This window comes from Kryptolebias marmoratus, linkage group LG15, assembly GCF_001649575.2.
Source record: "Kryptolebias marmoratus isolate JLee-2015 linkage group LG15, ASM164957v2, whole genome shotgun sequence".
Lineage (NCBI taxonomy): Eukaryota > Metazoa > Chordata > Actinopteri > Cyprinodontiformes > Rivulidae > Kryptolebias > Kryptolebias marmoratus.
In genome coordinates, this window is record NC_051444.1 from 13,570,134 (window position 1) to 13,587,942 (window position 17,809).

The 17,809-nt window shown below is 39.8% G+C and overlaps 2 protein-coding genes across 2 annotated transcripts in view; one reads left to right on the top strand and one right to left on the bottom strand.

Moving 5' to 3' along the window:
• The window catches only part of LOC108237407 (FERM domain-containing protein 5), a 59,652-nt gene extending 46,825 nt beyond the window's left edge, over positions 1–12,827 (top strand). Inside the window, exons 5-14 of the mRNA XM_017418801.3 lie at positions 1,279–1,376; positions 3,384–3,507; positions 4,297–4,384; positions 4,504–4,592; positions 5,039–5,102; positions 5,369–5,460; positions 5,545–5,619; positions 5,755–5,823; positions 5,924–6,030; positions 8,917–12,827. Of these exons, the coding sequence (XP_017274290.1) occupies positions 1,279–1,376; positions 3,384–3,507; positions 4,297–4,384; positions 4,504–4,592; positions 5,039–5,102; positions 5,369–5,460; positions 5,545–5,619; positions 5,755–5,823; positions 5,924–6,030; positions 8,917–9,506 (1,396 nt within the window). The 3' untranslated portion in view covers positions 9,507–12,827. The remainder of the gene's footprint in view (positions 1–1,278; positions 1,377–3,383; positions 3,508–4,296; positions 4,385–4,503; positions 4,593–5,038; positions 5,103–5,368; positions 5,461–5,544; positions 5,620–5,754; positions 5,824–5,923; positions 6,031–8,916) is intronic.
• wdr76 (WD repeat domain 76) lies at positions 11,511–17,107 on the bottom strand. The gene is made up of 15 exons (XM_017418799.3): positions 16,950–17,107; positions 16,680–16,790; positions 16,498–16,587; positions 16,316–16,408; positions 16,102–16,157; positions 15,791–15,908; positions 15,609–15,710; positions 15,365–15,402; positions 15,093–15,246; positions 14,685–14,843; positions 14,440–14,555; positions 14,240–14,338; positions 13,985–14,137; positions 13,850–13,903; positions 11,511–13,747 (listed from the first exon to the last, which is right to left on the bottom strand). Exons 1-15 carry the CDS (start codon positions 17,076–17,078, stop codon positions 13,492–13,494), a joined length of 1,728 nt encoding a protein of 575 aa, XP_017274288.1. The 5' UTR covers positions 17,079–17,107; the 3' UTR covers positions 11,511–13,491.
• Positions 17,108–17,809: the final 702 nt, after the last annotated feature.

Here is a 17,809-nt window from a genome sequence, read left to right on the forward strand (position 1 = left end):
ACGTCCCTAGAGCCAGCTTCTGTAGCCGAGGATCAGACCGCCAAGGTCCCCGCCTTCGGCCACTACCCATCCCACATTGCACCCGACCCCTTTGGCCCCTCCCATAGGTGGTGAGCCCATGGGAAGGGGGACCCACGTATCCTCTTCGGGCTACATTTTAAGGAATATCTCTGACTTTGGGTCACACTTTGTAAAAGTGCCCAACAGAAGGAGCCTGAATGTGGGGGACAATCCAAGTTTTTCCTTTGTGGTGTCATGCGGCTCTTTATTGCTCGGCGCTCTGTGTGACAGCTGAACAAACTGCTGAGAGGAGTGAGACGGAGTGCTCGCGAGCGCACAGATCCCTGAAAAGCACATCCCTCGACTGGTTGCCACGCAATGAAATCCTTCGCAATTGAGCTCTTCTTGATGGAGCAGAGTGCTGGCAAAGGAGAGCTGCTCCATCCTCCACCCATCTGTTCTGGAGGCTTTCAATGACACACAAGGATGCGGCGGAGAAATACCACCTTAAATTTCACAGCTGCTTTTGTTCCGTAAAGGAAGAGAATTCAACTCACCGTATCCTGCTTTACACTCAGATACAGGCTGTTCATAAAAAAGCCTACATGTAATTAACTAATGTCATTTCATGTGCGCTCTTTATTGTCAAGATGCATTAAATCCACACGGTCTCTGCTCTGACGGGCTTTACAGCAGCATTTTGTTCAGCAGAGCTATTTATTGCTTTGGTGCTCAGAGAGAAGGAGAAGCACGCGTGTAAAAAATGAATTCTTGCCAAGAAATATACTGATATATACTGTGTAAAGAATCTTTGGACATTGCAGATAAAACCTCAGCTCTGCAACTGCAGTCATGTCTATAGATTGCTGTTAAATCTTAAAATTAATATATTTTACCATATTTAAGAACCCGTTTTATGCTAAATAGTATTTTCCAGGTTTAATATTTCAAACAATATCTCTGAATGAGTCATTTGTGTGTGTCTTGTCCTTCAAAAGTGTAATTTTTTTATTATAAATGGGCTATCAGGGGGCAAAAACTAATGAAATGGTTACTAGTCCCATTCATTTTTTACATTATACAGAGTAGAAGCATATTTTGTAATAACAACAAACACGTCTCTTTTTTAACAAACAATTCCCAAGTTACCCTCAGGTTTTCTCACTATTTCTCTTATTGTTAAACTACATCCACCTTATGTGTTGGCAATATATCTTAGAATAGTGATGAAGTAAATAGGTTTCTAAGTTTCTCTTCATCCCCCCCCCTCCTTTGCAGATATCTCGTCTTCCTGCAGGTCAAAAGGGATCTCTACCACGGTCGCCTTCTGTGCAAGACATCAGACGCAGCTCTGCTGGCTGCCTACATTTTACAAGGTGGAACAGAAGGGTCGGACTATCATAAAACTACAGCACTTTATACTTTTAAGCTTATTATCTGATATTGCTGGAATATCACAAAAAAACTCATTAGTACCTCATATGTTATTTATATGTGTGAGAGCATCTAGAGAGACTGAGGATGAACGGAGGAAAATGGTTTATAGTTGTTTTTTAATCAATTCAGACATAATTACCTGGCAGAAATCAAGAATTCAATTTAAATACACTGCAGGTTTCCACAGTTTCACAAAAATAAGACTTTTTTTAGCTTCAGAGAGCTGAGAGCCATTAAAAAACACACCGACAGGTTCTGCTATCCATCTATCCAGCCAGTGTTTTATCTCCCAGTTCCTACATGAGTATAATTGTCTGTCCCTGCAGTATTTAGCACAAGATGGGGAGCCATTGTAGTATTAGCTAATGATCTTGTAGGTGTTTACTCCAAAAGACTATTTACTGAGGCCCTCAGTAGGGCCAACTAAACAGGCAGGGCAGTGCAAGTTGATAGGAAAAAAAGGAGAAACAGAAACTGTTTAGGGAAATTGTTTGAAATATTTATGACAGAAAATAGCAAAACACCCACTGGCTTATAGGCTGGCTAGGAAACTACATTAGGCTGATAAATGGAAAGAACCAGAGAATGAAAACTGTTCCATGTCCAGGTTTATTATTATTTACTGGGGGTGTTTCTTTAACTTTCTGCCTTATTTTTAGCAGCCTGGGCCAACAGGAAGGACACCAGGTGTGCCTATTTTTTTCTATAAGCACTCTTTAACACTGCGGTGTCAGAACATAAGTCCATAACACTCGCTGCACTTCTGCCAGAGATTTTCGGCTGTTCTTTATAGCCATGAATGAACAAATGTCAAACTCTTCCGATTTTACCCTAAAAGCTCTCGAGGATGGGAAGCACTTATGACTGATTTACACATGGCACCTATAAGGACCCTTATAACCCTTATAGCTAAAAAGATATTAGATAAAAGATATAGAATATTATATTATTAAATTGAAGAAGCTAATTACCATAAGCACATTTTTTTTATATTTATGTGATTTTGCTCTGTAAAACATTAGTATTTATACAATTATCAACTTTATTATCTAAATTATCATAGCTGCCATTAAATATTATTATTGTAACTCAAGAAAATTAAGACACAATGTGATAATTTTACAGCTTTAACACCTCAGAAAATCCTGTTTGACTAATTTGCAGAAGTTATCAGGATCTCTGAGTGGTATAGCTTCTTGCTGCTGCTGATAGACTACTCTGTATGTGCATGAACAGATGTTGTTTTTTATGTATTTTAAACTTTTATTGGTGTAGATAATAATTTCTACAGTGGTCCTTACTCTTTTTTAGCATCTTTATTCTAAGCTATTAGCATAAAACACTAACATATACATTAAAATGAGGTATGTCATCAGTATAGTATTTAAAAGCAGATGTAAAATGAAGTATTTTTTATTTTAAAAAGAAGTCTTTGTAAATGCTCTTTATATCAAACATGTTTGGTGTCATATTTGGACTTTCAGTACTGCGGCAGTATTTTACTGACTCACTCTGTTATTGTCAGAATATATCTGTTGGAGCCCTGGCATGTGAAAATGGTGTTTAAATTCTGAATACACTTTTTATTTTTGTGGTATTACTTTTTTTAATGTTTTTGTTTTAATTAAACAAACAATCAAATAAGTCACCTCTCTACACGTGTTTTTACAAACTGAAAGGAAAAATATAGCAAAAAAAAACAATTTACAGGGATAGTTTAGCTTTTTTTAATATAAAAGTATAAATCTAAAACAGACTGTTTGTGTTTAAAATGTCATTTTCATGCAATCCCCAAATTCTTACTTAGTTTGCAAATAACTTTGTCAGAAGTATCCACTGTTAAATATTCCCATTTACATTGTTTGGAAATAAGTTTTCAGAGTCTCAAAGCACGAAAGGTAATCTTCATTTCTTCTTTCTTGTTTTTACGTTTTCCGCTCTTGCAGCTGAAATTGGTGACTACGACCCAGGGAAACATCCTGAGGGCTATAGCTCCAAGTTCCAGTTCTTCCCCAAACACTCCGAAAAACTGGAACGGCGAATTGCGGAGATCCACAAGACTGAGCTGATGTAAGGCGACACCTATCCAGCACCCAGCACACCTGAGTTCTTCTAACAACAGGAATGAGAACTCTTCACTCACTGCCTCGGCATGATCTTCTCTTCTTCTGTGTTTTTTTTTTTTAACTTTTAAGACTGCTGCTGCTTTTGATGCCTCATCTTTAGAGCCACCAGCTGCATTTTGGTTAATGATAGCGAAGCAGCTTAAAAACACATTTACTCCCATTACAAGTGCAATATAAAGTGCAGCTCGAAAGTTTGAGACCCTTTTACCTTTTTGTAAAATGTCTGCATAAATATGAGAAATCAGAGTTCCATGAAAGTTTTTAAAAAAAAAATTAATGCAGAGAGCCATCTGTGGATATCGTCTGTCTTTTCATATAATCCAAGAATGTGATTAGGTTCTGGGATCTCTGAAGGCAATCACATCTGTTGTGGTGGTCTCGTGTAATTAATAAGAATTTATCTCCACTGCAGAGCACTGTTTTTACTTTCCAGTATATTCCGGACACAGCCCAGGGAAAGACACAGGGAACAGATTTAATCCTACACTGCCCTCTATTGCTCATTTCCAGCTTTTTAACACAATAAGACACATTTTTTTAACTACATGTCAGCAAAGAGAAAAAATCTTTACTAAAAAGTGCTGTCCTGATTCAGGCTGCACAGATGTAGCATAAATTAGCTCTGACTTGTCTAAATCTTTACCGGCATTGAACCTGGACGTAAACTACTGAAACAACAGAAACCAGCACCTGAATAAGACTTCTAGTTTTATTGTGTTTTTGTTGTCCTCAGAGGTCAAACCCCTGAAACATCAGAGCTCAACTTCCTCCATAAAGCCCAGACATTAGAGACGTACGGAGTGGATCCTCATCCATGCAAGGTAATCTTTGCAAAGCTCATTTAAACAAGAGAAATCGTTCTGCTGTAGTGTGTTTGATTAGAGCAGGAGGTTTGACGAAGGCTAATGCTTGTTCTTGTTCGGATTTGCGTACTTGCCAGGATGTGTCGGGGAATCCAGCTTTTCTGGCTTTCACTCCTTTTGGATTCACTGTGCTGCAAGGAAACAGGAGAATCCATTTCCTCACATGGTGAGAACAAGCAAATGTCTTGAAAAGAAAAGAAAAAAAAAACAACACAGATGTTAAAACACAGAGACTCTCTTCAGATTTCCACTGTTCAGCACATTCAGATGTAAGCCTAATGAATGATCACTGATGTGATCAATCAACTAGGTCCAACAAAGTCCAACAAGGAAGCAGAGATCCACAAATCCAGCTGAGTCGGCAGCATGTTTCAAAGTTTTCACAGTGTCTGAGTTGTTTGGAGTTTAGTTGAACTAGAATCACAATCATGATGGCATTAAGGGAAGACAACACACTGTTTTTGTTATCAAGAAATACTTAATCATATTTGTTTATTTTTGTCTTTGTTTTTATCCAATGTCTTGCTTTCATTCAACCTCCATCTTATTATTTTTTTTTCTCCTTTTTGCTCATCTTCATTTGTCCCATCTGTCTCTGTATTTCCACCCCAGGGAGGAGGTGACCAAACTCAAGTTCGAAGCAAAGACATTTCATATATATGCAAATCAGACTGAGGTAAATACAATAATTGTTAAAGTTACATTAGTCTATGGCGCTTTGGAACAAAATAAGTTATATTTTTCTTTTCTGTGAAACATTGTGGACTCTCAGTTGTCTATTCAACAAGTAAACAAGGAAAAGTTGCTGTGATTTTATTCATTTATTTTTGTACATTTCCAAGTAGAACGTTAAGTTGTGATTTTGTTTTTTTTTTCAAGATCTATGACATTTAACATTGTGTGACTTCAAAAACCCAACACTGGCACTTTGACCTGTTGCAGGACAGGAAGATTATTCTAACTTACTTTGCACCTACACCAGAGGCCTGTAAGCATCTGTGGAAGTGTGGAGTCGAGAATCAGGCCTTCTTTAAGTAAGCATGAAATAAATATATTACCAACATATTTTATGTAATGTAGGTTTATGAGTGAAATTCACTTATTCTATTCACTCACAGGTTGGAGAAATCAAGTCAAGTCCGCACTGTGTCCAGTAGTAATCTCTTCTTTAAGGGTAGCCGATTTAGATACAGGTACAGTTTGAAATATATCACTCACAAATATTAAATACATAATTTTATATGAAATACTTGAGTAGCTGTTTGCTGAGGCTTGGATGTGTTCTAAACTCAAATCATCACATTTTTCACTCACTCTGTTTTGTCTAGTGGGAAGGTTGCAAAAGAGGTGATGGAACAAAGTGCCAAAATTAAGCGAGACCCTCCTGAGATCCACAGGTCATAACTTTCACACTCGTAAAATTGTGCGCCATCGTGGGTTTTGTGTTTTAGGACACAAGTTTGTACGTTCACATGTCTTGTTTCTGTTTTGTCCCAGGGCTGGCATGGTTCCCAGTAGAAGTTGTCCATCGATCACCCACGGCCCTCGTTTGACCAGCGTGCCCCGAACCCGGCGGAGAGCTGTTCACATCTCCATAATGGAAGGTGAAGCATGTCCACAAAACACACAGACAAATTCTAAGAGGCAACTTTGCTGAGCTAAGAATTAATAGCTCCCTAAAAACAATGGAACTATATTGATTGTCTCGTTAAACTCAACTTATTGATACTGTGTCTACCCAGCATCAGGACATTGCATTGACTCCACTAAGGGTGGAAGTGTAACATGTCATACCAAAGCATTTCCCTACACCTAACTAAATGTTCAGCAAACTGCAACTTCAATGCTTTACTTTTGTCGCTGCCTTACAGATACAATTTTCCTTAGAAATAGGTCCCATCATTTGGTCCCAAGTTTGTTCAGAGTCACATGCAGCCGACTCAGAACAACCTGAGCCCCGCTGCAGTCTGTGTAACATAATGTAGAATACAGGAAGTGGTACAGGAAGTGGCAAAAATGAATGCCAACAACTGTGCTGCTAATGTAGGTCACTGATGTGTGTTATTGTAAATGAACCCCTAAAATAAAACAAGTTTGCTTGCATAAATCAGAGTTGCATTTGTTGCTAACTATACTGGACCATTACTCATCACAATTAGCTGCCTGTTCGGAACTCTGACAGTGCTGGGGTTAGTAATTACTGTCTTCTATATGAATGGCTATGCTATGGATTACACAGCCGCAGCACACATAGAGGATTTTACTGCAATCGCATATACTTGTACAAAGTAGACAGCCTCTCCATGTCAACATCTCTGTTTGTGAGTGTCTCTCATTCTCTCAGCGTTTACATGTTGTCTCTCTGTGTCTCTCTTGGATGTGTGTATCAAATACACCGTGTTCTGAAAGACACTGAAGAGTGCCGATTAGACGCTGCCCTCAGGCATTGTTTTGTCATGAGGAAGGCTTTCTTTCAGTTTATAAAGGGCACTTACTGTCCCTCTCTCTACTCCAACTGGCTATTAACCTTTTGCCAATGCTTCCTGTAAGAGTTAGTTTACTCCCAGCTGGTCAGTCTGATCAAACCAATAAACTTTTGGCGAAGTCTATTCACAGCAAATTAAGAGCCTTTTGTCAAACTAGCCCTCCTCCTATCATTTAGATGGAGTACAGGGCGAGTGATGTATTACCCCAATATTGCAACAGTGAAACATACCCCCTGTGTTTTGTCTTGTTGCTCCCTCTGCCCTGGTATTTCAGCTGGTAATAATATCTCATCCTGAAAATAGCTCCTGCTGTCAGGGGTCATGCTGCGTGTGTCACAGCCGACAAGAGGGGAAGAAATAAAAGTGCAGAACAAGTGGAAGGCATTTTGTGGCTTTGTCTTTCACCCGCTTACTTTGTCCACTCCTGTCAGCTCGCCTACTGCATGAAAAGCGCCCAGGCATGATGAGAGTTGCCGTCAGAGACAAAGTCATACCACAGGAGGAATAGGACAGAACAGGCAGTTTGAGGACAGACAAACTAAAAGAAAGAGCGGCGCAGCCGTGACATGATCAAGATCAAACGTTTGTTTTTATATCGCTGAATCATGGTGAAGTGTCTGATCCGGATCAAGACCAAGGTGAACGTTCACTTGGGTATGATCAACCATTGTTATCGGGATGTCAAGGTGCGTGTGCTGTCTATGGGACCTAGACTCTTAGGCAAAGCGCTGGGGGTCCTACCACTTTTACCAGCTTTGCCTGGAGGATCTTCAACTTCAGGTTCTAGTCTTGGATCGGGACAGAAATCCAGAACTCCTTCCAGGCTTTCTGTCCCATCCCCATTTCCTGACAGCAGTTGGCCACAAGCCAACCATGAAGGTAAAAACCTGCACTGGGTGTGTGATCTGATAATTACTGGGAGTTGTGATGGGTTTTTTTTTTAATTAGTGCATGCATATAGAGTATGTTCACCCTTTTATTATAACCCCTTTAAATAAGATCCTTAAATCTTTCCAGGAATCTGAACTGTACACACCTGACCACAACAACCTAGCATAGGAGACACTTCCCGAGGAGGCTGTAGTGTGTTAGAAATCCACTCACCACCTTTTTACAAGGGGCTATTGAGAGTTCTAACAAACTGCATCACATCTTGGTATGGCAGCTGCAGTGCGTCTGATAGGAAGAATTTGCAATGCTCACTTTGCTGCATGCAGACCACCTTCACGGCGCGATAAAAGAGGAAGGCTCTCTGTATTGTGAGAGATTCCTTTCACCCTGCCCATTTTTTAAAACATAATTTTTGTCTTCTTTTCTATTGTTCCTATAAATAGAGAAAAAAAATAACACTCCAGAGTGGTCGGCTAACCCGTTTTATTTCTAAATGGAAAAGCAAATAGCTGGTTACTGTAGGTGGACAATTCTTCTATGTACTGGATTTAGAACATCGTACTTAATATTCTCACAAAAAAAAGAAAAACAAACCTCAAAGGAGGCTGCGGGACACTGTTTTGAGCTAATTAATGATCTGCAGAACATTATTTCTCAAACCTCTTCTGTTTCACGCTTTAAGGAACAAGCTCTGCAGTACATTCGCTGTTGGCGTCAGCAGCTAAAAACATAAGCATTTGTTTTTTCTCTTGCCTTAATTATCTTTGATGCAAGTCTGCGCCACTGAAAGTCATTAAGTTACCTTGAAAAATTAGAAATTCATGAACATCCCAAACACATCTTTACTGTAATGTTTAATAACTTTTTTCTCATTTATGCTGAACTCATATAACAGAAAAAATCCCTAAAACTTTTTTTGCACAACACTTTTGTATGATATCAGACTGGCCAAGTACAGTACACTCTGAGAGGACTTATTGTACATGTGTGTAGGATTTTTGTTTGTTTGTCCGATCAATCAGTGCAGCCTATCCAACTTTACTGAATTATATGTTTCTAATTATGTAAACTGTTGTATTATGGCAGATGAATGTATTTCATCTATGTTTTCAGGTTTGGAGTCTTTGCGAGACAGTGCCCACTCCACGCCTGTGCGCTCCGTCTCCCATGGTGACTCCTTCATGGCTTCTCGGGGCCAGATGGAGGATGGCGGCGAGGCAAGCACGTCAGCGGTGATCTCGGACGAGACCTACAGCCCCTCGGACAGCGTGCTGCCCACGCCCGTGGCCGAGCACGGCATGGAGATGCCTTTGGCTCGTCATCACAACGGTGCACCCTGCAACATCGACGAGGAGTCGTCGTCAGAGAAGGGGGCCTTGAAGGAGGGGCAGGCAGCAGAGTCGGGGCCCGGCAGGAGAGCACTGCGCATGGTCAGGACCAAGCCTTCGTCACCTAGCGATGTAGAGGAGCTTAACAAGTTCATCCTCAGCGTGCTGCGCCTGTTCCTGGTCACCATCGGCCTGCTGTTCGCCCTGCTGCTGCTCCTCATCATGCTGACTGAGTCAGACCTGGACATTGCTTTCCTTAGAGACATCCGCAAGACGCCTGAGTTCCAGCAGTTTCACTTTGAATACTTCTGCCCTCTGCGGCGCTGGTTCGCCTGTAAGTTACGGTGGATGGGAGGGTTCCTCGTCAGCAAGTGAGGTAAATTAGAAGTACGGACTGAACGACTTTAAGACCTCTGATGACGGAGACTGGGAAGGTTCACCAGACAGGTCGGCAAAATGTGGGAGAGGAGATTAAGGTGGCTGCCTTGTTAATAATAACGGCATAGCTTCTCCCATGAATGATTTCCTCTCATAAGCCACAGACTGTATACCTATCATCACACGCACACAAACACATACAAAGAAATCAGTTTTACTTTGGAAATATAGGTCATCTCAAGGCATTTTTTTATTGTTTAATTTTACACAGTCACAGAAACAGGGTTTAATTAAATCTAAGTCTTATAGACTTCACTTATTGAACCAGAGATTATAGTTGCCTTTATTTTTTAATTGATCTATAATGTTGTAACATTACTGTAAGAAGAATAACCTGAGGTCTGAGGTGTTTTGCAAGAACAGAGTTTAGATAAAGGTTTAAGAAATAAAGCAGAAAGTCGTTCTAATAAATCAAACAGCAACATCTATGATCGGATCTCATTATGGCACAAGTTTTGGAGATGGATGAGTATTGAGGCGGGGCAGTGAGCGTGGAACATAAGAAAGCACTGTGTATTTGAGTTTTTAATCAGATTATCTGTAAAATATTGTTTTATACAGCTCTAAAGCAAATGCTAATACCTTGTACACAGTTTCTTCAGTTCACCAGATTAAGTTCACTCAGCTCAAACAGTTCCTAAACATTAGTAGCAATAGCTTTATAACACAGGTGTTATGTGCCCTGCCAGCAGGTTTTCTGTAGTTTGTTTATGGTCTGTTAGTTGTGCTCATGTGATCATCAATTAATAAACTGTCTTTCGTAGGGATGGAGGTCAGCAACGGAGGCTATAAGTTCACTTTTCATCAAACAGTAGCCGAATAACACAAGTAGCTACAATCAGTTTCTGTGTGTGAGGAATAGTTGTCTCTTTGTTGTCGTTACTTTTACAGCAGCGGTGAAGGCGAAGGGACGATGTGAGCTAGCACTGTAGTGATAGTCGAGTGTCTGGCTAGTTCTTTATTTCCAATAATCTATAGACAGAGTTTATCTTGATGTGCAATAATGTTAATATATATAAAAAGACAATTCCTCTCCATTAAAGTAAATTTGACTTTAGTTTACCTTTGTAAAATTCAACAATTAGTGCTTTTTTTCTCCAGTGTATAGAGATGAACAGACCCTTCAAGTGATTTATTAAACTTTGTTTTGCCCTGCTGTGTTTAAATTTATGTATTTATATGTAAGGTTCAGTATATTTAAACCATGTGTCCATTGTTTTTTGTACAAAGTGCTGGCTTCTTATCGAACGGAGGCTTCCTCACAGTGACTTTATTGTATTTGAGCCTAAGAGAAGTAATGTTTACGTCCCATAATGCAACGTTCCCCATCACACCAACCAAAGAACCCTCCGTTGTCTCGTACACAAGTCTGTCTGCATCAGCAGGTGGAAACTCCTAGTCTGTTGTTCTCCTTCAGCCTTATTACTTGGATCTTACAGACTAGCTTAGTGTGTTGTTTCAGTCCAAAACTTAAAAAAAAAATTCCCAAAGTGCTCAGGATAAAGGTTTGTGTAAAAAATGTGTGCGAGTGGAGTTTATCAACAGGTATATGTCGTACACCTAAAACAAGGCGTTGTTATTGCTGTTCACCAGTGTTTGTTCAAGAGGTTTTAGATATTAAGGTACTAGTACATAGTGCAGGAGGATGTTGTATTAATACTTCAGTCGTTCCTAAAAGAAATCTCCAGATTTGAAGTCCACACAGAGAACACGACTGAGTTTCTGCAATAGTATTCACTTAACTTTAAATGCTGTTTTTATTTTTGTACAGGGACAAACAAAATAACTAAAAGCATTGATTTTCAGCTCCACCCCCCCTCCCTTTAGGTCCAGGTTGTATAAGTAACAAAAACAGACTAATATAATTGAACATTTTTAAAATTTAACAAATATTTGATTTTGAACTTAATCAGATGGGTTTCTTTTTTCTTAGAGATTATCAATAAAAGGACAAGTCATAACTTTTTGCTCTTGTGTAATAAAAAAATGCACAACATAGTTCATGAAATTCAGCTTATTTTTTCAAAATATTACTATTGACTGCAAACTAATGTTTGTGCCCGCCTTCAAGAACTGCAGAATATTTACAGCTGAATAAGTCAGACTGTAGAAGCATGCGTGAAAAGGAACTGCAGCCCCCGTTTCTGAAGACACTTAATTTGTTTTTATGTAAAATCACATTCAGACATTTTACCTTCCACTGAAATTCATTTGTAGGAACCGATTAGGTGCAAAGATTCTTGTGAAAAAAAAAAAAGTATGTAGAAAGCTTAAACAGTGGATTCATTTGAGGTTTTTCCTGATTTTGGCCCATTGTCAATGGAACATAAATCAAATGTATAACATTTTCTAGGACCTGAATATTCACTAGTGCAAATCAGGTTATTTTTTTTTTACTGGTTTTACATCAAGTTGTCCGAATCTGTTTTACACTTTTTGAACTGGCACAGCGACGGAGGCACGACAGTTCCTTTAAGGAAACTTCGGTTGAATTACGTCAACTGAAACAAAATGTCAGATGTGTGTTTACTGAAAGCTTCTGTCACGCACCAAGGTCCACAATGTTCTCTGTAAGCATGTGTTCTGCATCCATTACCTCCAAACAAGGCTGCTTAAATCCAATCACTGACTGGAGACTGGTGTAATCTATGAATAAATATTATCTATTCTTTACATCTGGTAGCTCATCTGCCTCCAAGTTGAATTTCACAAATGACACGAGCATAATAAAACATATTGTAAAAAGTGTTGGTAGCATGAACAAATCTGCAGACTTCCTGGTGTCTCTGCTTTAAAGAAAATTGTAGACAATGCTGTGATTTTGTTACATTGCTGCTTTCAATAGATGGCAATAATATTACCATAGAGTATAAAGTATTGTTTTATTCAAAAGACATAAATACATTAGAAGACAAACAAGATGAACGCAGTTTTGGGCCTTTTTTCAGTCACAAACAACATCTAACAAACATATTGCAAAATGACTCTACTCTTGTGACAGTCAAGTCTCTCAAGACCAACATTTTCCAAGCATTTGCATTTACACCAGTTCATCAGGATGCATTTAGGATCCTTAAACTGACTGACCTACATCCTGTACTGATTTTAATTAGGACATCCCAACCACAGCTGGGAGCATTATGTTGTGAGAACAAACTTTTCAGAACTGAAGACCTAAATGTTTAGAGAGAGGAAGAAAAAAAAAAAGTAAAAAATATCTTCAAAAATATCTGCTAAAATAAAAAGAATCTTCAAGCTGAATATCCAAGAGTCAGATGTTTTACAAAAAAATTAAACAAGAGAGCCATTTTGTTGCTTGAAGCAATGCCATAAATTAAACCTCATTAAAACAGGAATGCGCAGACTGCGCCAACATTTTCCACAGCGGTTACATTACAAAACACCTCTGCACATTAAGGCCGAGCTTTATCAGGCAATCTGGTAGGTATGTCATTGCATAACATCTAAATGAGACAGAAACGTGATTAAACCTGAGAATGTACTGACTGAGGTGGAACAAAAAGCTGACTGGTGATACTCAAAACTAGAAAAAGAAAACAATAGATGTTTAATTTTTATAATAGTTGTATCTGAGGTGTTTTTTATATTATTTAACAGAAGGCACCATAGCTGGATATTTGTCTAATACACCTGCTCTCTAACAAAACTGACTAAATGTAGCTGTAAATGTGTCATTTCTTGCAAATAAACAAAAAATTCAAATCCCCCTGCAGCATAAATTCAAAATGTAACTACACTGAACATCTTTGTAAAAATGACAATCTCATTACATTTCAACAAGTATTGAAAGTGTTGAAATTAATCTACACATTGGGGTTTGCACAACTTTCCTAGTTCCTCTGACCCTGCTCAAACCAACCTGGGTCACAGACGTTGGTCACAGATGCTCTTGGTCTTCAGATTAACTGGAGAAGAGATGGAGGCGTCCTGATGAGTTCCCGCCCAGCAACGCGTTCTTTGTGGGGTGGAAGGCAGTGACAGACAGCACCGTGTTCAGGTTCTCACTGTCCATAAAGGAGTGCAGGACTTGGCCGCTTTCGTGGAACACCTGCACCCTCCGAGGCCTCATCATACTTCCCACCACAAAGCAGTCTTCCTTTTTGGGGTCCCACACTGCCGACAGCTTCGACAACCAGCGGCCCGTGTGCATGTCGTGCCTGCAAACACAAGGTGAAATTCAGTTTAAGGAAAAAAAAATTAAATCACATAATCTGTACAGCAACTTGTGATTCTATTAGAATTTTATTTTGTGGATGTACCTGATTGATTTCAGCAAGGGACACTCAGTATTTACGGAAGATGTATCATATATCCTGTAAAAAGAAAAAATAGGCACGTGTTAACTAAATATAACACAGCTACACTGTGTACTAAAAGACTTGTGCTTGCTTTACCTTATGTGGTCATCCATACAAGTAGTAAGAATTCGGTTCCCGGTACACGGTGAGAAATAGGCGCTGCTTATGCTTTTAGTGTGGCCATGTAGCTGAGACACTGCACAGTTTTTGGTCTTTTTCAGGCTCCTGCTGTCATAAATGCTCACCACTCTGAAGAGAAAAAGAAAACATCTATTTATTAACATATAAAAAAGTCACCATCAAAGTGAGATCTGTAAGCTAAAAGGAAATGAGACAATAACCGAGTCAAACCTGCTTTCTGCCACTGCGAAGTACTGCATCTGGAGAGGGTGGACGCTAACGCACCGCAGAGTCTTAGGATCGACTGAGTGGAGAGACTTGTGCGAGTTTCTTCAGAGAAAATAAATATCGTTCTTAAAAGACTTAACAGTGCTTACAGAACGCAACATTTTAATGACCATATTCAGATTGTGACAACAGTGAGGGTTTACCCCGGAGTCCGCCTGTCAACAATGGCGACCTCGCCGTACCAGTTCCCGACTAAAAGTGTTGAGCAGTCATGTGACATGAAGGCGAACGTTTTAAGGTCATCGTCGATGTCATACACCTGGAGGAATGTACAGACCTGTTTACACATGGCATCGGATAGAAACAGATATATCTGGACTAAAGGAGGACAGCGTTTGGGACAAATTAATCCGGGTATATTTTACTGAACACATGGTGTCTCGCGTACATCATCAAAGACGGCCTTCTCTACATCCATGCAGCGCAGAGATCCGTCGTAGCTGAGAGTGAGCAGCTGGGTGGGATGAGCCGTGGAGAACGCCATGCAGCCGACAGGGCGAGTGTGGGGCTCAAAGAGCAGGACGCCATCGTCGTCCCAATCTGCACCCTGATCAACAAACAGAGGTTTAAGGTAACCTTTCATTTATTTGTGAAATTTAAATCAATATGAATGTGTAATCAGTGACTTAGGAAACACAAAGCAGAATAGATCAAAGTGTTTGAGGACTTAACATAGCATTTGAAAGATCTCAATTACACAGTATTTAACGTTAATAACAGGATCTTGTACTAACAGCTTGTTTCGAGCACAATGTCTGCTCTCTAGTGGTCAAACACACGCACAAAAACAACTCACAAAATTCCAGAGTCCCACTTTTCCCCACTTGTCTCCTGCAGCCATCAGCAGTCTGCTGCTGCAGGGATGAAAGGCAGCAGAGAAGATCCGGTCCTTCACCACTTTGACCACGCCGTCGTCTGCTATTGCCATGCTCTTCAGAGCAGAGCAGTACCTGTGTTCAGGCACGAGTGAAACTAATCACTACAAATTTCCCTTGCAAAATTTGTATGAACGCATGGAATTTATCATCTCGTCAAATACATAAAATTACAAAAAAACTATTATCTTACGTTTTTAGGTCAAGTTTCATCTTTCTTTCTTTAGTATCCTTTAAAAGAAAAAGAGTCAAAATTCTTGTTATTCTGCATTGTTTTGTTGGTGGTGTAAAAAAATAAATAATGCACTACATGATCAAGATTTACAGTCATGAGAGATTTAACTAAAGAGCAAGCTTTTGGTTTAAACTTTGCAAAGACAAAGCAAAAGTCTGAGACTAGGGAAAAGGTTAGGACACCTTGTAAAGGCAACTCGTACCTCGGAGCAGAGCTCAGGAAGTTCTGCAGGAAGCTGGAAGCCTTCTTCCATGTTAATTGGATTCATTGGTAGAGGGCCAGTGGGCTTTTTGATCGTTGAAGACTAAAAAAAACAAGAAGACAGATGCTACAGAGACGAGCTATAAACGTGAAACGAAGCAGAACCCGAGCATCATCTGATACCTGTTCGTAGACGAGCGTCCCTCTGGGTTCAGGGGGAAGCGTCAGCATCTCTGCCTCTTTCTTTTGGAGGCGCAGGGATTTGCGAGGTGGCAGCACTTCCTTTACAGAAGAATGTGGCCTGAAAACAGAGAAACTGGATATTAGATTAAAGTTAAGATGACATATTTTGAGATTTTACTACATCTTAATTTGATTTTAGTGGCATAAAAATGGACAACATTGGTCCCGGGTTTTAATCTGAAAAACTCAAGCTGATGTTGACCAAACATTTAGTGGGTTTAATCATAAATACTCCGTATTCTAGTAGATACCTTAGACCTCTCTGCGATGGCTTTGGTCGAGTCAGCTGCTTCAAGTCTTCCGTTGCCTTTTGACAAACAAAACAACAATTTATACCCATCTTGTGTGCTCGGAGTTAACACAAAGTCCGCATACAACATGGATGAGAGCAAAAGCCCATCATTATGAGTGAAGCTCGGGTCGCAGACAGGCGTAAAGGTGATGGCAGTAAATCCACGAACCCACCTGGAATAAGTTAATAGAAGACAGAAACGCTTTGTTCTGTCTGATGTTCTCCAGGCGCTCCAGCTCGTATGCAGAAAGTCCTCCACGCCCATCCTGCAGGGTGAAAACACCACACTGACACAAACTCCAAATACAAAGTGTCTGAATGATATAAGAATGCGTACAGTGCTTTATATACTCACAGAGTTATGTTCCACATCGTCGTTCTCAACATCCTCTTCATACTTTAATTTGTTAGTAAGGCTCTCTTTTTCTGTTTGGGATTTTGCTTTCTGTCAACACCAAATTTTGAGTTTGTTAACAAATAAAAAATTTAATAACAACGCTTTATGCAGCATCACTGAGGTCTTCAGGTCCCACTGACCTGTTTCTTCCTGGGATGTTCCTCCCTTGTTTCTGGAGAGTACTGCAGGCGTTTCGGTGCCAGACGGACTCTGCCAGAAGACCGTGTGGAGTGGACCTCTGGAGTCTGGTTCTGGTTGTCAGAAACAAATGACAACCAACCAAAGAACAACAAAAGGTCGCATTTTAGTTTAGCTTTCTCAGACTTGTTAAGTTAATGGCGGTCTTTTGCGGGCTCTCACAGACAGAGGTTAATTAATGAAGAGAAATGTAACTACTAGTTTTACTGTACCTTCACGGTATCTACAGGTTTTGTTCGTCGGGTAGTCATTTCGGTACACTTGCGTGGGAAATTATTCGAATCTTCTAGGACGAAATTCCACCGACAAACACGAACTTCGCAGCTGTGAATGGATGACATAATTGGCGCCAGTGAGCCACGCGGAAAAGATGTTTTGTAACAAGTCCCGCTCCCTTGTGTTTCTGGCACTTCATTGGTTAGAGTTGAAACGCGTCACAGGGCTCCGGCAGCCCGTAGCCAATGAGAGTTTGGTTAATTTTGATCGACGTCTGACGTGTAAGACTGACTTCAGTTTGTATGATGTCGCCCCCTACTGGTCAAGCTGTGAAACAACAGTTACAGTGAAATAAAACAAAACAAAATTTGCCTTTTATTTGAAGATGTGGGAGTTTATCGAGCCTCTTAAGGGATATTACGTGCCCCTACAAAACCCTTTTGCGTTACCTCGCAATAGTGTTTGCGTTACCTCGGGCTCTGAAGTAATGGAGCCCCATTGAGGTGTTTTATGTAATTTATTTATTGTTTAGATTGGCAGCCAGTACAGATAAACATATTTTCATTTGTTCATTTCTATCCCTTTCAAATATATATATTATAAAATATATATTATTATGTATAACACACACACACACACACACACACACACTTTTTTATGCATTATCTATATGCTATATGTCTGGGTGTACCCCTTCCTTCACACATTTCAATTTTACGTGTAGTATGTTTGAACTCAGGTATTCACAATTAATTTGTACTGTAAAAGAAAAATGCTTCTCCTTACATATGCTGTGTTCGTGATTATGCTGGTTCCTGAAGCTACATTTAGTTATATGCGGTCTGTTTGTTTCTAA